Source organism: Pholcus phalangioides, unplaced genomic scaffold (genome assembly GCF_987345545.1).
Source record: "Pholcus phalangioides strain wild (caught in Gottingen) unplaced genomic scaffold, Ppha-v1.0 ptg000019l_1, whole genome shotgun sequence".
NCBI classification, from domain to species: Eukaryota; Metazoa; Arthropoda; class Arachnida; order Araneae; family Pholcidae; genus Pholcus; species Pholcus phalangioides.
In genome coordinates this window covers 7253951-7278843 of record NW_028301612.1, presented here as the reverse complement: position 1 = coordinate 7278843, position 24893 = coordinate 7253951, and the positions used below count along the sequence as shown (strand labels likewise).

The window sequence follows — 24893 nt, the reverse complement described above, 5'->3', positions numbered from 1 at the left end:
TTATGACTAAAGTGGAGTTACAATTGCAGATATTTTTAGGGATTGTAGGATGCACTTTCATAATAATTGCTGTTTTCAACCCGAAGTGTTATAGAAGCAACAAAATTGGCAACGTGATGAGGGCAAATTATTAAATACAAACATTTTTCGGCACCCTTGAGTACCAAAACATATGTTGATGTTTTGTAATTTGTGTGTGCTCATCACGTTGTCAATATTCTTCTGTAGTTTTGGGCAAAGTTATTCTTTTTGATTTATTTAAAAAAATTAATGTGCTTATTGAGTTTTTCCTGCACGAAAAGGCCACCCACCCGACTCATCACATGATTACATGTCTCACCTTATTACACTTTTTGATCCTCTTTCTTTGAATCAGTTATTACTTTGGTGATATGCTTATTACTTTCAATATTGTATCACCATTTTCAACAAGACGTGATAGTGTCACTAATTCCATATATTAGACCAGCTCTAGACAAGGCAAATCTGATAGTATCTCGTATAATGTTGGATGACTTTGTGTTCACGAGTATGCATAATTTAATTTTCTGTGGAGAAGCTTTATGCCAAAAATGCCAAAACGAAGGCACCCCTCTCCACTCATCACATGAGTATGGCCTTCAGCATTGTATCCTTATAGTCTTTCATTTTGCTGTTGGATCACTTATCATTTTTCAGAACTGTTTATCAATTTCACAATTAAAAAAACTGTTTGGTGTTTAAAAATTTCAACACTTGATGATTGTTTCTCTGGTACTCGCTCGTGGTGCTGATAGACATGAAATTGTAACACATGCTTAAAAAAAATATAGAGAGTGATTATGCTATCTGGTGACATTTCTAAAATTCTGTAGTTGGTGTCCTATTGGTTTAACTTGAGTATAGAATTAGGATTTGCTTTTAATTGAATCGATTATGATTCAGGAATCTTATTAAAAATGTAGAGAGTAAAAATATTTTAATGAGAAGAAAAAGCAGTAGTTTAAATATGAATTTCTTTAGCATGCGCTTTTTTCCAGATAAGTCATATGTTTGCAAATTTTAGTTTCGAAATTAATCCCTGACAAATCATCATTAATTACAAAATATGAAATAATTTAACTTGCCTAATAAATATGCATATAAGAGGGGATTCGAATAATCATTTTGCCTACAGTGACTAATATTACTTTTTTGTCAATAAAAATAGGCATTCATAGCGTCTATAACTAAAGTTGACATGTTCTGAGCTGTGTATAGCCTTGACTACCCATCAGAGAATTATTAATTGTTAGAAATGTCTCAATGAAGGGATTTTGAGAATTTTCGCCCTTTAAAGACAGGATATCGCTGAATAAAATTTGATGCAGAATCATCCTGTTAGTCATGAAAAAAACGTTCTTAAAGTTTAATAGCTTTCTAATAAATAGTTAAAGCTCAATAATAATTCAGCTCAGAACATGCCACCTTTAATTATAGACACCCTGTAGAAATATTTTGCTCAAACAGCATTGTTATACAGATAGTCCAGTATAGTATAATTCCTTAACGTCTTTAGAGCAATCTTCAAATAGCAAAAAAAAATGTGTCAAGCATTGTGACGCATTGTCCTTGAAGCCATTTAACCTTTTTGCTGCAGGGGTACATATAAGCATTTTTTTAATAATTTTAAATGGTTTTTTAATGATACTTTTTTCAAGTTAAGACCTTAGATACACAATGTGTACTTTACTCAAATGGTCCTAGTAAAAATATATCGGCCAAATTAATTTCTTAAAAATTTTTTAAAAATTCTTTTCAAAGAGCATTTTGGCATACACTAAACACAGATCGATCAAAAAAAGTTGAAGAATCTTTTTTGGTGGGCAGTGGAAGTCATAAATCATTTCTGCTACAAATAACTTTTATCAATTTACTCATCAGGAGCACCACTAACAACTCCTAATTTTATGTCTTTCAGTAAAATCTTGCAAAAGTAATGTTAGTCAAAAATGTAAACTTTTATCTGGTTCTGCTTGGCTGGAGAATGGTGCCTAAATTCAACCTCCTTATAAATCATGTACGCCATCGATGGCCATAATTAGAAAGCCTGCCTGATAACAAAAGAATTCAGACATTGTTCCAGTAGCTGTATCTGAGAATTATTCTTTGATGCATGTCATTGTTTTGGTAGGATGAGTGTCTTGATAATTGTGGTGATTAAAGTAACATGTTATTCATAATTTCAGATATTCGTAATCCCTGTACCACTATTCTTTTAGTTAATTATTCCAGTATGGTAAAGAATGGATCATTCAGGCAATAGATTTTCCTAGCAAAGTAGAAATTCTATGGTGGATAATTTCCCAGTTGGAAAATTTATTTATTGTTGCAAGAGGTGCTGACATGAAAAAAACGTTGGGGGGGCGGGCTGAAAGTTGCTGGTTGCCCCATATACATGGGCGTCAAGTGCATACACAGGAGATGGAAGGTGCATTGCACATTGTTTTTCAGAAATTATTGGGGGGGTCAAAGTGCCTCAGCCCCTAGGTTCCAGCACCTATGATTGTGTGTTAAATAATATAATATTTATGTGATTTTAAAAACTTTTGCCACATATACACATTGCTTCTAAATTTTCACAAAAGCCATAGCCATCAGTTCCCGATAAAATCATGGTTAGTTTCATCTATTTCAGGCTCTGAATTTCATAAATATCAGTGTTTAAATTCAGCTTTGAGAACTTTATTCCACTCAAATCTCTGACATGGTTATTTGCAATTTTCTCCACTCGTTACAATTTTTTAACTTGATTTCAGAATTCAATCCCATTTAATTTTTCTTATAATACTATGAAATTGCGTTAGTGTTCATAAAAAATTCTACATGATAATGTTATTTTCAACAGCAGACCTTATACATTCGTGCAGTGGTTCCTAACTTTTCATGTTTCAAATACCCTTTGGATAGGATACATAGGAGTTGTGCATAGTTCTAGAAATACAAAAGGGATATGTGCCCACATCTTCGTATATCTTGCCACAATTAATTTATTGAGCACTTTTTAAAATTGCTTTCCTCATTTTTTATGAAATCGCTGATTATTTTCCTTCTTTTCATGGATACCTGTAACAGGTTGAGAACCACTTCGTCATGGGGATAATAAAAGTTCTGCATAGAAATGCAGTGCACGGTGTGAGCGCAACTTAATAGCAGCTAACACATATTTTGAAACACATTAAAGTTATCAAAGAGATAGACGAGATACAAGAAAATAGATCACTGTGAACAAAGACAATAATTTTTATTATATTTTACACGAAGTACAAAATATATATTTTTTCTATGTATATATATATATATTTATTTATTTATATATTTTAATATCCTGTATAACTTAACTCCACGGTCTTCTGCAAATGCAGGCGTCACAAATTCACATGAAAAATCTTTTTTTTTTTTTCCTTCTCATTTGTAATAACAATAGCTACAAAGGCAGCACAGAGGAATGTTTTTTTTTTTCGTTAATATTTTGTGTTTCGTTATCAACTATATAAATAACAAGGAACAATGGTAAAACACCAATAAAATTGTGTTCTTACGATATTGTGAGCTTTTTATATATTTCATAATAGGAATATTGAGCCATATAGTTTTGAAGAAACTTTTTCCATAATAATAATTTAAATACATTATTAGGGGGTGACAAAGATGATTCAAAACTTTTAATAACATCAAATATTGTAACAAATAACAACTGTCAAAGCTGTAACTATTTCAGTACGAGAATCAGTGTTACAAAATATTATCAGGAAACACTATGTAGGGCCAACAAGGAGTTAATTACCTCTGAAATTTTGAATACTGATAATTTCAATCCCCACAAAAAGGGTATAACGACTATAAAGGGGAATCATAATGTTGATAGTCAGTTTCCATTTCTTTTGTTCATAAATTTCTTCTAAATACTACGGTCTTTTGGGTAAACATTAAATAAAATGTCGATTAATACTGTTTCTATATTTAGAAAATTTTTAATAATTTGATCTGTACAGCTGTAATATAATCAAGATCTTGAAGTAGTTTTGGCACAACATTACTTTGCGTTGCCTAATTAAAAATCGTCAAAATAAGAACTTCGACTTAGCTCAAGACAAGTATAAAAATGTGTCTGGTTCAAATAGTTAAAGAGTGAAAAAATGAAAAACAAGAAATTTTTCTGTAATATTCTGATAATAGGCAACAAATATTCACGAACAAGGCTGCAAATGGCATTTAATGCAGCAATAATGGATAACGGAGACAAAAAGAAAACATCAAAATTATCACTCTTAATTATATAATATATTGTTAACATGAAATAGTTCTTTAAGGCTCTTCTATGCAATTGGAATGGGTATGAGCATATGAAAAAAAACCTTTAATTCGTAAATTCATTGATGTTAAAATTTTTGATTATTTATTATAGAACAAAAATTTGAAAATTCAAATTCTTATTCCCAAAGCATTAATTGAAATAATAATTATTCAATCAAAAAAATATTTCTTTTATAATGACTTCACGACATAGAAGAGCCTCTGCGTCTAGTTTTACACAAAAACAAATTTTAATCGGTGAGAAAAAATTTCACCTCGTCAGAAATTACACATAAAACATACACAGAACATGCACAAACACAAATATTTAAAAAAAATGTAAAATAACAGGGAAAAAAAGTAGTTATATGTGCAAAAATCACAGAAATATGATTTACATATTAACAAGAGACATTTTTTCACATGTAAAACAGGATTCTCCATGAATTTAATGATTTTTGAGTGAAAGAAGAAGAAAACTATTACAAGAGCGTAAAATCATTGACTTTTGATTGCATAAATTGATATCACATGGGTTGTTAAAAATTACGAACTTTTTACAAATTTTTTTCAGTATCATGTATATTACAAATACATTTTACTCAGTTCTTATTCATAGATGGCAGCACCAGTTTTGTCAGTTGGTTAATTAAAAAATAATTTTATTGAAGATTTGTTCGGTGATTTTTAATTTTGTTGAGTGTGAGGGAAGCCCAGAATGAGCGAGAAGAATTTGATATTTTCACTGAAATTAAAAAATTTAAATTAGCATAATTACTATACTCAGAAAAAAAATTTCTTTTGTATGTCCGGAAAACAACATCAGGAAGCAAATTTAATTAAAAAATAAATAAATTAGAAAATTAATTAATCATGAGCCCTTGTCTTGACTGATCGATTTCGATGTTGACTATTTTCATGTCATAATGTGTCGCACTGGATGCAGGAATCTGGCGGATAATTTTTTCTTTCCTGTGGAATAATACTCTGAAAATTTGCACTGCAAAGAAGAGAAGAAAAGAATTATACTCGTAATTAAAATTAATAATTGTTGTAATAATTATTCATGTAGAAATATAAACAATAGTTAAGAAAGAAGAAAAAATGCTATGTATAAATTTGATTCATTAAACTGCTGATTCTGATTCATGCTTGGGCTAAGGGATCCACGTAAAAAAAATGCCTTCCCCCCCCCCCCCCCAAATTATAGAGAGAGAAAGCGTTCATCCTTAAAAATTATTTCTTTCATTAACTTTTAACCTTCGTAAATTCGAAGTTATCATTGATACAGTGAGTTCATGTTTTTGTATGAATATTTTTCAGCATTTTTCAGTACATTCTGTAATTATAATGATACTGTCCTTTTTTGAATGTGATTCTCTTTTAAAATGTGAAGGGCTCAGGGGCAGGGCCGGAACTACAAGAGGGCAGGAGAAGCAAGTGCCACTGGCGGCGTAATTCAGGGGGTGGCAGTTTTAGGTGGGAACAAAGAACGCCGTTATAAAATTATCGAAATTTTAAATTGTGTGAGAGGGGTGGCAAAAATCCTAGATACGGCCCTGCTCAAGGGAGTCCCCAAAAAAATGTTTGGGTGAAGGGCCTCCCCTGAAATTGTTGATTAAATTGATTCTTATTGAACATGTGTTCACTGAACATCAGTGAGTTTTCTGATTGAACATCTGAGTTCATCCAGTGCATGTGTATGGAGCTGCCAGATTTCAAATATTAATGAAATTGGCAGCTAAGGTGCATAATAGTGTACGTTGGTCAGAAAATTTGGTTGAATTCGTTTGCTTCTGCCTTAAACAGATTGAACCAATGCACAATAATTGAAATTTCCAGGTGAAAATATAATGTTTTGAATTACATTTTTCTTCTAGAACAGAAAATATGTTCACAAACAATAATATAAATGGCTTTTGAAGAACTTAAAGCTGTTGACAAATATTTAAAACTTCTCGAGAAATTACTGGAGCATTTCTCTTCTAAGTACAGGGCATCTAGCAACCCTACATACGTACGTGAAACTTTCAACGATCTGCATTGTGTGATATGTATTCAGTGTATCCAATAAGCATTATAATCATGAGTGCAGTAGCAGAACCACAAAAATGTAGGCCTATATTCAGTATGGAACTGGTTGAAAATTTATATACAGTATGAGTGTTTTTTCAATTGTAATATATACATATATATACCTAGGAACCAGTGGCCACTCATCTCGAAATATTTGCGTATTTATTTGAATTAATGTCTCGAGAATCGTCGTGGCTAATGTCGCTTCATATGTAAAGAAAGGTGGTCCGATCTGGAAAATGACCGCTGGCAGAGCTGGCATTTGAAAGGCTTCTGGCCGGTGTGTTTCCTATAGTGTCGCGTCAGTTCGTCCGATCTCGCAAATTTCCACGTGCAACCTTCCCACGTACAAGTGTAAGGTTTTTCACCTGCAATTGGGGAAAAAAAAGTATATATAAATATGGGTATAAAAAATAATAAGAAATGAATATTCATGCAAAAAAAAATTCAATTCGTCCAATTTTTAAATTAAACGAGAGTGAAAAGGACATTTTTGAATTCACTGATGTATTTTTTTAAATTCAAATCCTTCAACTTTAATGTAACCTCTGGGCACTCACGGGGAATTAACTACATAATATCTATGTACAGAGAGACAGTGCCGTGTCTTAACGCATTGAGAGTGAGCATGCAAATTTTCAAGTTGGTGTTTCTAGTCGGCCTCTGAAAAATTAGTTTGCCTGTAATGCTCTTAGACCGTACTGCCCAGGGAGAGCCTGATATTGACTTGGCAGGACCCAGTGAAAACCAAGTATGGTCGACGATTGTTATAACTACTCCCATCGTTTCGTTGAAAACGGACGCGTGTTCGGTATATCCGGGCGGTGATAGGAAACAACTGCCTCGGGCGGCAAAATTTGGGGGGGGGGGGGAGAGAGGCAGTTTTAGGTGAGAACAAAGAACACAGTTACAAAATTATCGAATTTTATAGTTGTGTGGGTGGCAAAATAATGTTTGCTCCGGGTCGCAGAATCATGTTTGCCCCGGGCGGCAAAAATCGTAGTTACGGCCCTGAATATATCGAAATGGAAAACATACAGGGTGTTAAGTCCTTAGCCACCCTTTATCTTTTGAACCGGGTTGGTTATAGAAGCATACTATAATTGAAAGTATGCTTCAAATAACATGTCCATCTCAGATATGTCATTTATTTCACTAGGAGCAGTATCTGTATCCAAATACAAAATTTAATTTTTAAACGGTCCCCAAGATGTTGCCTTGTCTTTTTTCCGATCCCAATATTCCCAATATTCACTGAGATATTGAAATGTGGAAAACAGATTAAATTTGGGAAAAACCTTCTAAGGAAAAAACAACGATAAATGTGTGTGTGCGGAAAAACCGTTTCTCACACGCATATTTAAAGCTGTTTTTATTTACAAATTTAATCTGTTTTTCGAATTCGAATATCTCAGTGAATATTGCACTGGGAAACGTTGAATTTTATTTGTTGGGATCAGAAGAGAGACGGGGCGACGCATTTTTTTAATTGGAAGTTAGAGGACGGGGGGGAACCGTATAAAAAATTAAATTTTGTATTTCGATACATATACGGCCCCTAGTAAAATAAATGACATATTTGAGACGGACATGTTATTTGGATAATTTGTATATCATTTGGATAATTTAAAGTATGCTTCTATAACCAACGGTTCAAAAGATAAAAAGTATCTAAGGACTTAACTTCGCACCCTGTATATAATAATCATTATATGAAAACATTTAGAACTTATTAACCTACCCATCATTGTAATGGAATGACTGCTATTACGCAGGGTCGTTATAACGAGTGTCCACTATAAAAGACATTTCTTATGACTGTGGTTAAAGGTGTTTGGTTAGTCGATGAACTGTTTGAATTTGTGACCACTTTTGTCCATGCGAAAATGAGGCTCGGTCTGTACATCAAAGCCCCGTTCACATGTGCAACTATTGCGGTAGTATTGGGAATTCTAGAATTCGCTTGACGACTTTTTTCCTTCGTAAGGAAAGAAATGAAGTTATTGGTGAAAATATTCTTGAAGCGGATTTTAAACCCGCTTCTTCTATTTCCCATGTGAACGGGGCTTTAGATGCAAAACGAAGTGGGAGGCTCGGACGTGCATCCAAGCAGCATGAATCCCCCGGCTGAATGATCACTGAAACACGAAGGAACGGGATTTCAAGCACGTTCTCATATAGGTTAAAACATTTTTATCGCATTCGAGTGGGTGAAGTTGACATGATATACAGAAAAAAAGGAGCTGCAATACTCCAAACGGACCAGTTGAGCTAAAAAAAAGTGGCATTCAAGCCTGTAATTGAGCCAAACAGGCAGGCTCAATTACACACGGTGGGTGAAGATTAAGTCATAGCACTACGTTCTGAGAGAGGGATAGTATCTCATGGTCAAACTGAGACATGGGCTTCAAAAACACGTCTGCACAGAGACAATAGAAGAGTATCCTGATGCTAATGCACATGGAAGCTTTTTCGGACAATGTGGCCGATTTCTTTATCAGCATGACAATACGAGAACCATAATCAATAGGTTTAGGGGGGGAAATGGAAATTGAAGAGCTCAAGTTCTTGACACCAAAGCTTTGACCAGTTGAAACCTTCGGGATCAGTTGAAGCAACGGCTGAGAACCAGACCAAACTATCTACAGAATTAATTGTTCTTCATACTGAATACCAACAAACCTACCGGTTGAAGGAAAGTTTTTTTCGTGAAAGTAAGGCAATATGATTCTGAAAGCCAAACTGGTTCAGCGCTAAACACGGGAAAGTCCATGTCTATCATTTTTAGTCATCAATGTTCCATCATCACTATGTGCAGATATAGTGGAGTTGTTTGCCGTCGGAAAAGGGGGGGGGGAGACATGCCTCCCCACGAGAGTGAGGCTTACAGGGCTCTAGCCCTGAGGCTCGCGGAAAATTACCATCATTTTTTCACTTCTAATTACCGCGATTGTGGGGCCTCGTGCACACCCAATAAGGGTGGATCTGGAGCAGAGTCGCAACAAGAGCATCAAGGTCCTCGGGTAAAGTGATTTTTCAGAGGGCCCCCTTATTTAATTGTAAATTTGTGCCTTTCAATTTGCATGCTTACACTCGGAAATTTTGACCAGATTTCATTTTTAAAAGTCCCTCTGCCATGCTTTAAGATGGCACTGAGTATGGACCATCATAAAGATGATTTCTATCTAATTACAGTAGACTCCGGATTATCCGGCCTAATGTGGCGGAAGGGCGGGCCGGATAACAGAAAACCCGGATATGCCGGAGTTCTATAAATACAGTACTCACTTCCTACCTCCACCCATACCATCAAAAAACAACTTTTTTATACCAAAATCCACTCATATTTTCTGACCTCTAAGTACTGGCGAGTACTTAATAAATGTTTGCTATGCACTTCCGAACTGTTCTGTTTTAAATATTTACTACATAAAAAGGAATACAAAGAATAACAATAATGCACATATTTTTCAAGATAAACTTTACAATGTCTAACTTAATTGCAGGAAACATAAAATCATGTACACTGTAAAACAGTGTTTTTCGAAGGGCCCTGTGGAACCATTTTTATTTACTATTGTTGCATGAAGGGCACATTTAGTGTTGTGAAATCCAAATTCACTTCTTCAATTTGTTATGATAAACAAATTATAAAAAAACAACACAATTTGGATTTCGTGGGGGCAGCAACGTGTAAATTGACCTTCGCTACAGGGAGTCCGTAGTGCCTTGACCTTCACTAAAGGGGTGGGGGTCCACTACACCAAAAAGGTTGTGAAAAACTGCTGTACAGTACAAATGCACACACTTTCAAAATGAACAACACACAAACGTATAAAACGTACGCTAAGTCCTTACAAAAACTATCTAAACTTGTTTTACTGTTCATCGATAAATGATTACACAATTGTAAAAAGGTAAAATTGTAATTCATTAATGTGTTATTGTTTTTAAACTAAGCCGTATAGTAGATAGTCCACTGTATTACAAAGCCACTTGTGCACTTGAGGGCCCCAAGACGGCCGTGGCTATGGGTAAACTTTAGTTTCGTCCTTTATTTGCTTTTTTTTTTAACCTTTGATTGGCAATTTTTTTTCATGACGGCAAATTTAGGTGATTTTGGAAATAGTAATTGGCAAACTATTTTGGCTACAGTTGTTGTCCGCTATCTACGGGGTGATTATAAAAAAAACTATCCCGACATATGGGCCCCTAACTATCGTACCATTCACAGAAACTGAATGAAATTTTGGCGTAAGGTATTTTGAGGTACGAGCTCAAGAATGATATGGAAAACAACAGTGTCACTCTAACAGTTACGGTTACAGTGAGAAAATTTCGAAAATATCAAATGGCAACACCAAGTTTTTTTGTATTGGAATGCGATCTCCATTGTGAAAAACACTAAATAGCGTTGGAATGGCACCTGTAGCACGAAAATCCCCGGAGCTAGACAAGGAAAAAGTAAAAAGGACTTTGCCGTGCACCAGAGCATTAATGTTCGTTTCATTCGTCACACCGTTTCTTCGGCTGAGATGCCAGCCTGATTAGTCCTCCACAAGGCCATGTGGAAAATTTGTGAAACACAATAAAATGCTTTATTTTATGCTGCTTCTCTGTCCTTATTGGTTGTCCTCACTTTTAGCCTATCAACCGCCGGTGATTTTCATGCTACAGTTGCCGTTCGAACGCTATGTAGGGTTTTTCACAATGGAGATCACATTCCAATACAAAAAACTTGGTGTTGCCATTTGATATTTTCGAAATTTTCTCACTGTAACCGTAACTGTTAGAGTGACACTGTTGTTTTCCATATCATTCTTGAGCGCATACATCAAAATACCTTATGCCAAAATTTCATTCAGTTTCTGTGAATGGTATGATAGTTAGGGGCCCATATGTCGGGATAGTTTTTTTATAATCACCCTGTATAATTCTTGTATTTGATCACTTCCGTCATTCGGTCTTCGGTCATAATAAGAAGTGAAATGCTATAATAAACGAAAATTCCAAATTAATCGAATTTATTGATCCCTGAAAGAGCATTTTTCAGAACAAATTTCTCGAATTTCGACTGACCAATCAAGCAGGAAAAATACCGCCATTTTCTTTTCATTGTGAACTATTGTTCCAACTGTAACAGTGGCGTAATTATTGTTCGTTTTTCTCACACCCACGAACAATTTACAGAGCAAGAAAAAGAGACAAAAGAAAAAGAAAAGACTCTAAATACACAATACAAAAAAAAAACAAAAAAAAAACAACAATCGTATTCTCGGGTCGAAACCGTCTCAAGGGAAAAGGTCAGAGGTTCGAAGCCAAAGTTCAACCCGTTTATAACGTTTGCCGTATATAAAAAAAAATAAAGGAAGGTAATCGGGTAGCTTTCTTCATTTTATACTTATTCTTTAGAGCGACCTTTTCCTCGTAGTAAGAATAAGATGCTCTCGTATTTACGAAAAAAAAGTGGGTTATTTCACCTCCAAGCTAGAAAATTTTGTTATAGAGATAGCATGTCACTGTTCTCGATACATTCATTCGGAAGCATCTCATTGTTCTAATACGAATAGATTAGATTTATTTAAAGGAAAATGCAGGGCTATAAGCTTCAAAAAAAAAATCAGGTAGGTCCGTGAGAAAAATAAGAATAAAAATATTCGATTCCTAATAACGATCGCAACGCCTTATGGTGGCGTTATATACGGAAGTGTTGCGTATTATTATTCTACTTAGGAATATAAGGTCATGACAGTCTATGAATTGGACAATTCCTCTATTTTCTCGAATAAAAGGTTAAGGTTCAAATCATGGCACTGAATGGAGTCGATTCGAATTCTTTTACACATACAAAGCAAGATCAAGGTTCAAATTTCATTGACTAGTCTCTCTCTCTCTCTTATATGAGAAAACCCGCATTTTCCCGATATTTCACGGTTCCGATATTGGAGAAAAAATTTGTGATTATATAGTATTGATTTTATTGAATTAGAAATAAGTTTAAAATCTTAATTGGCGCTCTTTATTCATTCAATGACGCCCGGGCCGAAAGCTTTGATCAAATGACCTCGAATCAGTGAAGATTTCCATTTATTCTGATTTTTTATGTCACTTTCAATTTCTTCTGAAATTATTTCAATTTAATCCATTTATATTCTGAATGAGTTCATTTTATTCTCTTCATTTATTCTGAATTTTTGATTTTGTTTCTATCATTTATTCTGAATTTTTTTTTTTTGATTTTGTTTCTATCATTTATTCTGAATTATTTTTTTTTTATATTTGCTTTTCTCATTTATTATGAATTTTTCAATGAACTTTTGATTTATTATGAACTTTTGAACTTTTTACTTTATTCTTTTCATTTGTTCTGATTTTTTTATTTTATTCTTCCCTTTTATTCTGATTTTTTTATTTTATTCTTCTCATTTATTCTGAATTTATCAATTTACCGTATATACTCGTGTATAAGCCGACTCGTATATAAGCCGACCATCCTACTTCAGGACCACCGCAATAAATTGAAAACCCGTGTATAAGCCGACCCCAAAAAATACGTGCATTTCAGAGAAAAAAAAATTCTTATATTTCCATGCAAAATGAATAGCTTACGGAAATTTACAACAGAAAACGATTCAAACTTTTTAAACCGTTTCTTCTGAGTCTCCAAGCTCATCGTAATCCATCAGATCATCATAGAGGGTGCGGCATCGCCCCTATGAAGGGTATGCTGTCATCGCCATTGTCACTATCAAAGAGGACATCATCTTCAGTAACGTCCATCGCATTGCTGATGAAACACTTTTTGAAGGATCGGATGATAATTTCGGTGGAGACAGAATTCCACGCCTCGTGTACCCATTGGCACACTAGGCCAATGTTAGGTTTCTTCAACGCACCACCTTTTGTGGTTTCTTTGTAATAGGAACTCATCCATTCGATCCACAAATTCCTCAAATAGTCTTTGAAAGACTTGTTGATGCTCACATAAGGCTTTGCAATCGACGTTAGCCCACCTGGTATCAAAGCCAATGATGTTTTCGATTTCTTTGCCTCATCTTTGACATTATCGGGTTTTTGAACATATCCCATACCAATAATGCCGGTTTCTCGAACACTGCTACAAAAATGACTACTGATTGTGGGGTCGATATTTTCTCATAAAAAAAAACTGACCCGAGTATAAGCCGACCCCCCCACCCCCCCACTTGAGGAACGAATTTTTCCACAAAAAAACTCGGCTTATACACGAGTATATACGGTATTATGCACTTTTCAGTTTACTATTAACTTTTCAATTTACTATTAACTTTTCAATTTACTATTAACTTTTCAATTTACTATTAACTTTTCAATTTACTATTAACTTTTCAATTTACTATTAACTTTTCAATTTACTATTAACTTTTCAATTTACTATTAACTTTTCAATTTACTATTAACTTTTCAATTTACTATTAACTTTTCAATTTACTATTAACTTTTCAATTTACTATTAACTTTTCAATTTACTATTAACTTTTCAATTTATTATAAACTTTTTAAAACTAACGAGAGTCCTGAAAACATTTTGGTCCCAGGCTTCCGAAACTCGTTAAGATTTTCAAAATATTGCATTGATCGCGCTGAATATTTATATTCAATGAGAAATATTTCGAATATTTTTAATTTCGGTGCGAAAAAAGGAAAAAAAATCGGGAAATTTGAAGAACCTAATAATTTTTTTCTGATTCAAAAGACAAAATATTTATTTTTTCAATTCAAATGAAAATAATCTAAACTATGCTCGGAGAATTTGACGGTAAATTAAAAAAAGATTTTAATTCATAAAAATTGATATTGCTGCTTTTTTCCGTTTACCGAATTTTCTTTGAATTTTCTTTTAATTGATAATTAATATATTTAATGAATTTACTCCTTAAAAATAATTCAATAACGATTTTTACAATTTAATGTTGAATTAAAATTATATTTCGATGTTTTAATTTTTAATCATCTTAATCAACGGTCCAATTGAACACCCTGTACAAATAGTATTCAAGGATTGAAATCACAAGGATTTCATGCATTCGTATGTCAAACTCGCCGCGAGGGTGCTCTTCTTTTGATGACGGGTACAGGCGGTGCTCGTGACCAGAAAAAAGGTTGAAGACCTCTAATTTAAGGTAACATTCATTTTCCGAACACTTTTGTCCGAAAAATGAATTTTCATAAATTAATTTTAAAATTATTTATTGATTTTGTTCATGCATTTAAATTTGAACTAAATTATTCCAAATCAATGTGTTTATATTCTTTCAATTAGCTCACAAATTTAAAATTTGATAAGCAGTTCTGCAAAATGAAAAAAATCCTTCAACAATGGTTTTTAGACTCCAACAATGTCTTTCCGCATATCACGATTATACCGAACAAAATAAAAATACAATTTTTACACAGCATGTTATTTTTGTAATGTTTTATGTCTCTCTTACCAGGAAAAATCTGTGTATCAGCTGGTAGATAAATAAAACACACGATAGATGATGACTATAATAATAATAACAATAATGAAATGAAAGCCTTCTTGTTGGCCATCGTGATTAATGGGCGGCGGTGGGGGATCAAAAGGTTATAGGGATATGCATTGGCCCGAAGCCAACATGTCCACACAGAATAACAATAACAGCAAATAACCCTAAGGAAATCTTCAACAGAGAATCATCATTACAAAAATCTCTTCGAGGATGTTTCATGTCAATCTAAGAATAATTCCAAAAAAAATTCAAGTTAATTTTAAATAATAGTATTTACGATGGATTAAATCAGCATGTAATTATTACTGATGGATGGCCCTCGAAAGCATCAAGTTTGCAAAGGGTGTGGCCGAATGAGAAAAACTGTGTAAATCTTCTTAATTACGGAGGCTCATTGAAATACTACCAGAATGCTAGGATCAAATTAAAAACCCGAGCCTGTTTAATTCTAAGATAAAATAATCCGGTGGGGAATAAGAAAAACACATACAATGCGGCATAATCTCGAGTTGCTCTAAATATCGAGTGGCCTAAGTACATATACGAAAAGCCTGAATTGAATCATGTTTATCACATGTGTAATCCTTCGTTGACCCGTTTTAAAATAAACATGAAAAATTCATCTTCATATCGAACGGATGTAAAATGATGAAGATGATGGCTTTGATAGTTGTTTTTTTTTTTCCGGTGGTCAGACACTATCGGCCGAAGTAGGCCTATTTAATATAGCAGAACCAACCTTTTTTTGGAGGCCTGGTCTTAAGAAATGTAGTTTTGTATAAGAGATAACAAAACCCCGTGAATAACTAATAACACATCCCGCTGAAAGATTTAGCTGTACTTAACATTCTGATAGGTAGGAATACGGGGCCAGCCCTGAGCCAAAATGGGAACACTTCACTCATAGTTAGAAAAATTGACGGTAGATGGCAGCACACTACATATGATCCTTCCTTAAACAGACTTTACGTTAAGTTCACAACACATACACGCACAGCTGCCAGCATGGCCCAGGTCTTCTTCGACTACCTGCTAAAATTTCTACATTGAAACAGAGTAGTGGGCCATAATCCGGTTAGGAGGAGGAGGACACGAGTTTTTACTGGCCTCTCAAAAATAAATTTATAGGATATAATAAAACACTAAAGATCGCAGGATTCATCTTGGGTCCCCCCAAGGGCATGACCCTATCAGCCTTCTCCCTTTATATGGAAGCCATTGTTATAGGTCACCAAGTCCAAGGAGCTAAAAATTAGCTTTGGCTGTTTTATCTCTGGGAAAAAAGTGATTGGTCCCCTAGTAAATTTGGCTAGTGCCTATATATAATTCCCCTCCCCTAGTTTTTTTCAATCCCTTTACAATCCCCAATATAATTAAGGAATTTGAAACTTAAAAACTAAAAACCAACCTCTCGCTGCCCAATATGACTAATGTCGGGGTCAAGGCTGTCTTAAAGCATGGCCCACTCAGAAACGGCCAAGGCCGGAAGTGCACACGGAGATACCTAATGATAATGAGATTTGGTACTATATTTTGGAGTACGACAAGAAATTGATACTTGGAGCCAGGTGGAGAGACCCCTGAAAATCATTTCACCTGGGGGCCCAAGGTGCTATCAAGACGGCCCTCGACAGGGCCCAGCTGTTGAAAGACACCGTGAATATTGAAAGCGGCACTCACCAGTGTGCGTCCTCTTGTGCGCTTTGAGGTGAGAACTCTTGGTATAGACTTTCTCGCACCCTTCGAAATCGCATTTGTGTATTTTCCGCCGCCTAAGGTTCTCCGAATAAGGATCGCCGTTCAGGTTGTCCGAACTGTTGCTGTTGTGGTGATTGTTGCTGGTATTGTTGTGGTTGTTACTACTGTGGTGATGGTTGTGGTGGTGATGATGATGGTGATGATGACCATTGAGCATCTCGGAGGCACTGAGCAGAGGATTTCGGGCGAAGAGCACACTTGGTGGACTCGAGCCGTGTTCTAGTAGGTTTTTATGTAGGACGCCGTTCATTAGTGACATCTCTGGGTGTTTTCGGAACTGGTACATGGCCCTATTTAAAAGATAAACACCATTAAATTATGTAATTAGCAAATATACATAGTATAAATGAAGCATATAGCACTGTACTTGAAAAATAAAAAAATACAGTGAAACTTCCGAGAAGAGTCACCTCTCAATCGGGCCAAAACTTTTCTAATCATTTTACCTTTATTATGGAGGGACACCTCTTTCAGGGGTCATTTTTGGAGAAATAAACGGTGGATCTTTTTGAGAGACTTCGCTGTAATAATAACTTTCTTACATAACGTAGCGGTTCTCAGCCTGCTTAAGGTTAAGGTGAGGCCACGGGTGAAAATTAAGTGAAAAGAAAGCCACGAAAGATGTTTCAGGGGGCCCACAAAGATCTGTGTGAAAATGTAGTTGTGAAGAAATATTTTTCAAAAAAATGTGGTGGGAAAGAGTAGGACTGCTCTGATAATCCAGCATAATTGCCCATGAAACCAGGGCCATCTCTACGCATGGGCCCATCTGGGCATGAGCCTCATTCCATAGCGGGGCTCTTCATGATGAATCCTGTACTATGACCTTCACAAGAGAAAAGACCACAGGCAGGGGCGTAGCCAGAAATTTCGTTCGGGGGGGACCACTTTCATTTCGTGGGGGGGGGGGGGGACCAAAGTGACAGAACAATGGATTTGGCCATCTTTTTCCCTTTTTTTCGGTAATTTTCTCACATTTCGGGGGGGAACCAGACCCCCAAGCCCCCCCCCTCGCTACGCCCTTGACCACAGGACTCTAAACTGATCTGTAAGTCCTTGTCTTATGACATAGGGGTCCGGAGATTGACTATGCCTACAAAATTTTTGTTTAACAAAGATTTACTCAAAAAATAAATTCAATAAGTAGAAATACTTTCTCTTCTGGATGAGGGTGTGAGGCCCGAGGCCACGAGAAGAAAGTATAGAGTGATAATATAATACATTATATATATTTTTATTATATTATTTATAATATATTTACATATTATATTTCTTATATATATCTTAAGTTCATGTAAGAAATATGTTCCAGGAGGTGAGGAGGGGACATGGGAAAAAAATGGTTAGGAAACATTGTCACAATGTGCAGATTTTCAACCGCGGCCCCTTGCAAGAGATTTCAGGAGGTTCGTCAACTTGGGATGAGAAAAAAAAAAACAAAATTTCACACATAATACAGGCCTACTGAATATTATTTTTGAAAGAGGGGTCCCCCATGGGCTAAATTTTTTTGGCAGAAGTGGAGTACAAAAGGTTAAACCCCCCCCCCCCAAGAAAACTTCACAGCGGACATCAATTTGAGAACATTATTATTATTACTAACTTCATTGCTTGGATTGATTACTCTTTAATACAAAATTCTTCAACATTTTTAGAGTACCTGGTCGCGTGTACCATATACGCTCAGCACCACAAGAGGAGCAGCAACTATGTGGCAACTATGACATACTTACGAACTAAGACCAACATAATTCCTAAATGAGATAGTTTAACTAGAATGACGATCAAGACCTCGCGAGCATGAACTAAGACACAAACATCGAGAACTCTTACGCACTAAAGCCAAAACCCCTCTGCTCACTTAATCGCTCAAGAGTAGAGAGCACTCGTGAAAAATTTAAATCAACAACTCATTCAAGTTGCTTTCGAGAACCAATGATTTAAGACCCAACATACATCAGAGCCATTATGTGAGCGCTCTTTTTCAGATAGCGGACATAAACGGTGCTCCCGACTCGAAGCAGGGGATCATGACCGAACTTAAAATATAGACACGGAATATACACGGCGATTAATTCGAATGACCATTCCCGTATATCCTGAACGATTTCTCACTTAATTTCCATAAAAAATCAGATAAAAGATGGTTTCGTTTTCCTTCTTCTTCAACAGAGGGTGAATACGTGATGACCTCATCATGGATGCTAGTCACCAGAGTAATTAGGTCGATCATGATTGAGCGTTTTTTGGCCGTTTCGCATGAACCGACATCATACCTCATCACGAGAGGGAGAAAGCATTACCACAACCAGAGAACCCTTCCTTTCTCCCTTTATTAAATAGTCAAAGACTTATAAGAATCGCAAAAATAAAGCGCCGGGTACCCTCTTTGTAAACATTACGTCACCCATTCATGGCCAATTACACACCGCACACAATATAGTGACCTCTAAAAAAAGAACTAAAAACATGTGTCACATGCTATATTACATATCGTTCAAATATCTAGATAACCATCGTTTTATGATTTAGAGACTTGACTATTTTTTCTCGGAGGATAAACATAAGTACGCTGGTGCGATCGGGACCCCGTTTACAGCCGGACTAATCTGATACAGGACCCCTAGTGGCGCACAATTGTACACCCCACTGCACGGCCTCCTTCAACTAATTTTTCTAGTAAGGTCCAACAACACATTAACTGGGTAGGCCAAGGGAAGAAGGGTGCCCCTCGGATTGCATGCTAACTTTCTGTCAAATTATTTGCGGTCCGGGGCCGTGAGCAATGCACCACAACCAACAACAACAAATTGGAATTTTTGTACTGATTAATTTCAACCCTCTTTCCGGCATTGACGAGATATCTCGCCTTCTTGGAAAGAGCTTTATTTTAACAATGTGGCAAGCCCAGATGTTTTGTAGAGCTGATTTCTCAATGGAATTACACATATTTTCCATCCTCCTTATTTTAATTAAGAGAAACAACTAATGCTTCAGCTCCTCACGCCACAGTGCGTGAACTAAGGAAGACAGGGACGTGTCTTCAGTGGTGTAGATGGTAGTATGCTTGCCCGGTTTGCTAGAGAAACTGGGTTCGAGTCCTGACCGTTACCAAATAGCTTTTCTTTCCAAGTTTACCTCAGCATAATATTCAGAAAATATACGTTTCCTTGATATATTGGGCTAGAAAAAGCCGTCTATCTCTCTCCCCTTATTTTATACCTGGTAAAGATTGGAAGAAAGCTTAGGGAAAGAGAGAGATGTTTAGCGGGCTGCCAGGACAGGACATCAATAAGCTGGAGATACATGTAGATTTAGCCGAGGCTTCAACCTGAGGTTTAAATTAAATATGGACACTACTACTTTACCGCACACCAACTCCGGTTATATATCGTCATACGGCAATTTCCAACTAGAGGAGTTGGGTGGGAAATGAAGGCTCCATCCGTCGGCGGTCGCCCCAGGCTCGGTAGGTAAAGAACTTGCTGCTAACGTTCTGTGGCCGAATTCGAACCCATGAACCTTAATGGAAACCTTCATAGTGGAAGACGAGCATCTTACCACGGCGCCACTCGGGCACAAACATGGACGCTATCATCGGCGGCTTCCACATCACAGTTACAATGCTGCTACCCACCATATTACATCTCCGTGTGAAAAGGCAGGGCTCCTCACATCTTAGAGGTTAAACACAGGCGAAAATTTTGGGACTACTATTTAAATTAGAACACTTCACCGGCCTTTATAGTCTCGAAATTAATTAATAAAATTGCAAAGCGGAAAATAAAATACTCTATTGACCCCCCCCCCCCCCCACAACCTTGTTTTGATTTTTTGTTGACTATTTTTCATTTATTTGTGAAAAATTTGATAATTCGAATATGAGTAGTTTTCCGAGGATGATGCCACTCTCCGCTATCCAAGATGGTTTTTTTTTAAACAGCTGGCTGATGCGAAGATATATTTAGGAAAGAGAGAAGAAAATTCAACTGCCCCTGCGGGAAATCGAACCCTCGTCCATCAGCCAATTGTTAAAAAATAATAATAAAATAAATAAATAAAATAAAAAACCCTTTCCTCGTAATGGATAGCGGAGAGTGACATCATCCTCGGATAAGTCGCCATCTGGTGGCATTGTCAGCAATTGTGAGCTTTGGCCTGAGTTAGGTCCGACCGTCCATGTTCTGTGCTTACAAGCTCCGCGGAAAGATCAAGATGTTCGTTGCCTCTGTAGTGTAATAGTCTAGATCAGCGATTCACAACGTAGGCGTCGATGGAATGTTCCAGGGTGACGGTAGAAGCTACGGGTATAACATAGGATCCTATGGGTTAGATTGCGTCGAGGGGTGTTGGGAGAAAAAAATTTCTGAAGAAGGGGGCGATGGGACAAAAAAGGTTGGGAAACTATGGTCTAGAGTTCACCCAGTAAGTGAAAGGATGTGGTTTCGATTCCCTGCAGGGGCAGTTGAATTGTGTCCTTTCCTAAATATATCTTCTCCCTTTCCTAAAAAAAACACCTTCGAGTAGTAATTTCGTCAATAGTACACATACAGGTAATACATTGTATTATGTGTATTATTGTATTATCTATTATTATTTGAGACCTTATTCTGTTGCATTGCCACAATTATCATAAAACCCAAGGAGCCAAACGTCATAATAAGACTATAATATAATCGAGTGAAAACTTTTCATCCATTCATGAGAAAACCCAGCCATTTCGAAGTATGACCCCCCCACCCCCCCCCCCACCCTCAATTTGGGTTAAGAAATTAGAAAGAAGAAATCGGACCACATATTGGGAAAAAAAATAACCCATTGGGAGACGGGACTCTTTTATAGTGGTGTCTCTTCAGACAGGTTTCTCAGCATTACTATTATTAAAAACGATCATACACCTATAACGAACTAACACGCTTACTGCGTGAATAGCTTAGCAAATATGACTACTTAACTATTAATATAACTATTATACGGTAATATATTACACGCACACAGTAGACCTGTTGGCCCGAAACACTAGGAACGATTTAAGCCGGGTAAGAAACGCCATATTGACGCCTTTTAATGAAGCACCGCCGTTAAAAAAAATACTTGAATGTTAATTAATGATAATGTAGTGCTAATCAGGAGCATACCTTGTCAAGTTTGGGTCAGTTCTTACAGCGAGAGAATCACTCTTTATACAGCGAGGAGGGGGAAAAAAAGCAACATGAAAATGGATTCATGGGAGTGCCTTTAATGCGTGTAATGAGTATACTTACTCTTTTCTTGCCCGTTTCTCCAAGAAATGCACCCCCGTTTTCTCTACATCAAGTATGTATCCTCATTTATTTAATATTATACAGCTAGATAGCGTTCCCGTGACATCCTCCTACTCACCTCTATTCTCGAAGGGAATATTAATACGTACAATATCATTATTAAGCACCCTCGGTTCGTAAGTCGATTATCGACCATTGCTAACCAGCTGAATAACAACTCGTCAAATCTTTCGAACTTTAAACGCAGTTTCCAAACTTCTTACGTTTCCGGCACTCCTGCCCGTTATCAAGACACTGTGATCACTGATGTTAAACGAGGATGGTGTTTTCATGGGACCCCGGGGCACATGGTCAAAGTGGAGTAGAGCGAGGGAGGGAGTCAGCATAAAAAAAAAGGCATACATATTTATAGAGGACACACAGAAATACGTACCAATCTAAAAATATGCGGTTGTCAAATGAAAATCCACATTAGATGCAGGAAATGGTTTCTCAGAATCAGTGAAAAAAATAATTTAAGAATTCATGGAAGAAACAATTTCAGTAATTATTTCCGAATTTTTGAAAATTTAGAAGCAATGGAATAATTTCGGAATTGGGAGAAATTAAGAATCAATCAATGAAATAATTTCGGAACAAAAAAAATCAAATAAATAATTTCGGAATAACTAGAACAAATAGATTCAGAGAATTCATGGAAGAAATAATTTAAGAACTTTTCTTCTCTCATGAAATTAAAAAAAAAAAAAATGTTTCCATAGAATTTACGGAAGAAATAATTTCAGAATAAATAAATGAAATAGTTTCAGAATTAATTTTTAAAAATTATTAATGAAATTTGAACTAATGAATATTCTGAAATCATGACATAAATAATCCCAGATTGAATCAAAGCAATCATTTCACAATTAATCAATGAAGTAATTTAACGACAGAATTAATGGAGGAAATAATTTCAGAATTAAGGAAAGAAATAGCTTACACCCGGGGGTAGTAAATTCGAACGCAATGGACACGTATCAAAAAGAAATACGATAAATATGTTGGGGTAAATCGAGAAGTTATCCATACTTAGAATAAGGCAAAACCATAAGTATTCTTTACGGGCATTATATAATATCTTATCACCAACCCCTCACTTTCCGGGTGCCCGGAAAGTCCGGGGTTGGTTCGATTCTCCACACAGAGGAATGTGACTTTTCTTTCCCCTTATCTTCATTTGGTATCCAGTCATCTCTATACTATGTATATATATTGTTTATAGTTTTTATAATTACATTTTAATTGGGTTACTGTATTTTTTAAATATATGACAATATTTGTTATGGGCATCTTTTTCTCAGCCACCTCGTTGGGAATTTTGCCTGTTGTGGCCTTATATTTGTATTTGAAATTATTTCTTTCTTGTGAACTCCGAAATAACTACTGAAATTGTTTCATGAATATTCAGAAAAAAAAAACCTGAAAGTGTTACAAAGTTGAAAATTGAACTTAGAAGGTTCTAAGTTCTTCCAACACCCACGTATTTGAGCAGGGCTCCCAGTTACTTCTAAAAGAGACCATCTAATTTATTTCTTGGTAAATTTGTCTTGCAAAAAGATATCACAAAAATACAAGATTGATACTCGGGCCCAAGTCTTTTCGCCCTGTTTTTTTATCCCTTTCAGACCCTGGTGCCACAAATGCGTGGGTTGCTTTTACTCACTGTAGAATTTTTTCTTTTGACCTTAGGAAGTTAAGCCCCTAACTTGAAGGGTTGTGTAAGTTTTGAGTTAGAAATAAACTTTGTAAGGCTTTCATCAGAGGGCAGCACTTGAAGTTGAACTATCGGGAAGAGGAGGGGGGGGGGGTGGTTACGATAGCTTCCAGAGAAAAGTGCCTCCGGGAAAGGTGTGATTTATTACATAAAATTTAGCAATAAAATTCTGGGAAAAATTACATGTGAAGATGAATATATATATACTGCATCGTTTTGGCTAAAAAAATTGAAGGGAATTGGAATTATTTCTTCACAAAAAAATTGAAAAAACAACAACAAAGATTTGCTGGCATTTATGTTTTTAATGCAGTTTTTAGTATCAAAAATTCATAAAATTTTTGAAAATTCAAAAATGAATGTTCGGGTCTGGAAGGGTTACATATGCTAGAATTCCTACTTTGAAATTTCCCTTGAATGGAAAACCTATTTGTAGTATGCTTCCGACCCAAATTGAATTTAGCGGGAGGGGGAAGGGAACCACAACTGATTTATCCCAATAAATAAATAATTTTATTAAAAATCAATCACGATAATATCATGACATCAGAAAACTATTATAAGTATGGATAATATTCAATTACACATTTCCTTACTTCCTTGTTTTTTCAATACAGTGTCTCAAAAAATTAATCACATCTTCCTTCCTCAAAACTTTCTCCCAAAATCCAAATCAATTCACGGAAGCGATATACCAACACATACACGGCGTAGATAAATTTCATACACCACTGAATTTAATCCATTATACAAGGAAAGTAAGAAGAAAATCGCCTTAGGAAATAGAGTTATACAATATAATACTCTTCTCGTTTTCCAAAATGGTGACGTTTATTTATTTCATGTCTTCAATTCTCAAAAAAAAAATGTCCACATTTCATAAAAGACGGGAAATGATATCAACAGCCAAAAATTTCGACATCAATGAGCCAGAACGAAACCCAAGAAGGACATTACGTACTGTTGTACGCTATTGCTCGCGCGCTGTGCGGTTACCGCAAGAAAAATAAATAAAATTCAGCTCTTTCTCTCTCTCTCTCTTAATAACAAAAGAGAGAAAGAAAGGATATAGCCATGATACCCTGTGAGAAATTGTTCATTGAAACCTATCCGGTCACAGTGGCGTAACTAAAGAGGTGTCTTGTGGGTGCGCCGTAATGCCGGATATTATCTATCCACTCCCTACTGATCGTCTTAATTGCTGATACTTTT

At 35.8% G+C, this 24893-nt stretch overlaps 1 protein-coding gene across 1 annotated transcript in view; it reads right to left on the bottom strand.

Moving 5' to 3' along the window:
* Positions 1-3480: 3480 nt before the first annotated feature.
* LOC149071175 (uncharacterized) overlaps positions 3481-24893 on the bottom strand; it is a 256449-nt gene continuing 235036 nt past the window's right edge. Inside the window, exons 7-9 of the mRNA XM_089248129.1 lie at positions 16584-16951; positions 6513-6758; positions 3481-5314 (exon numbers count right to left, since the gene is read on the bottom strand). Of these exons, the coding sequence (XP_089104255.1) occupies positions 6586-6758; positions 16584-16951 (541 nt within the window). The 3' untranslated portion in view covers positions 3481-5314; positions 6513-6585. The remainder of the gene's footprint in view (positions 5315-6512; positions 6759-16583; positions 16952-24893) is intronic.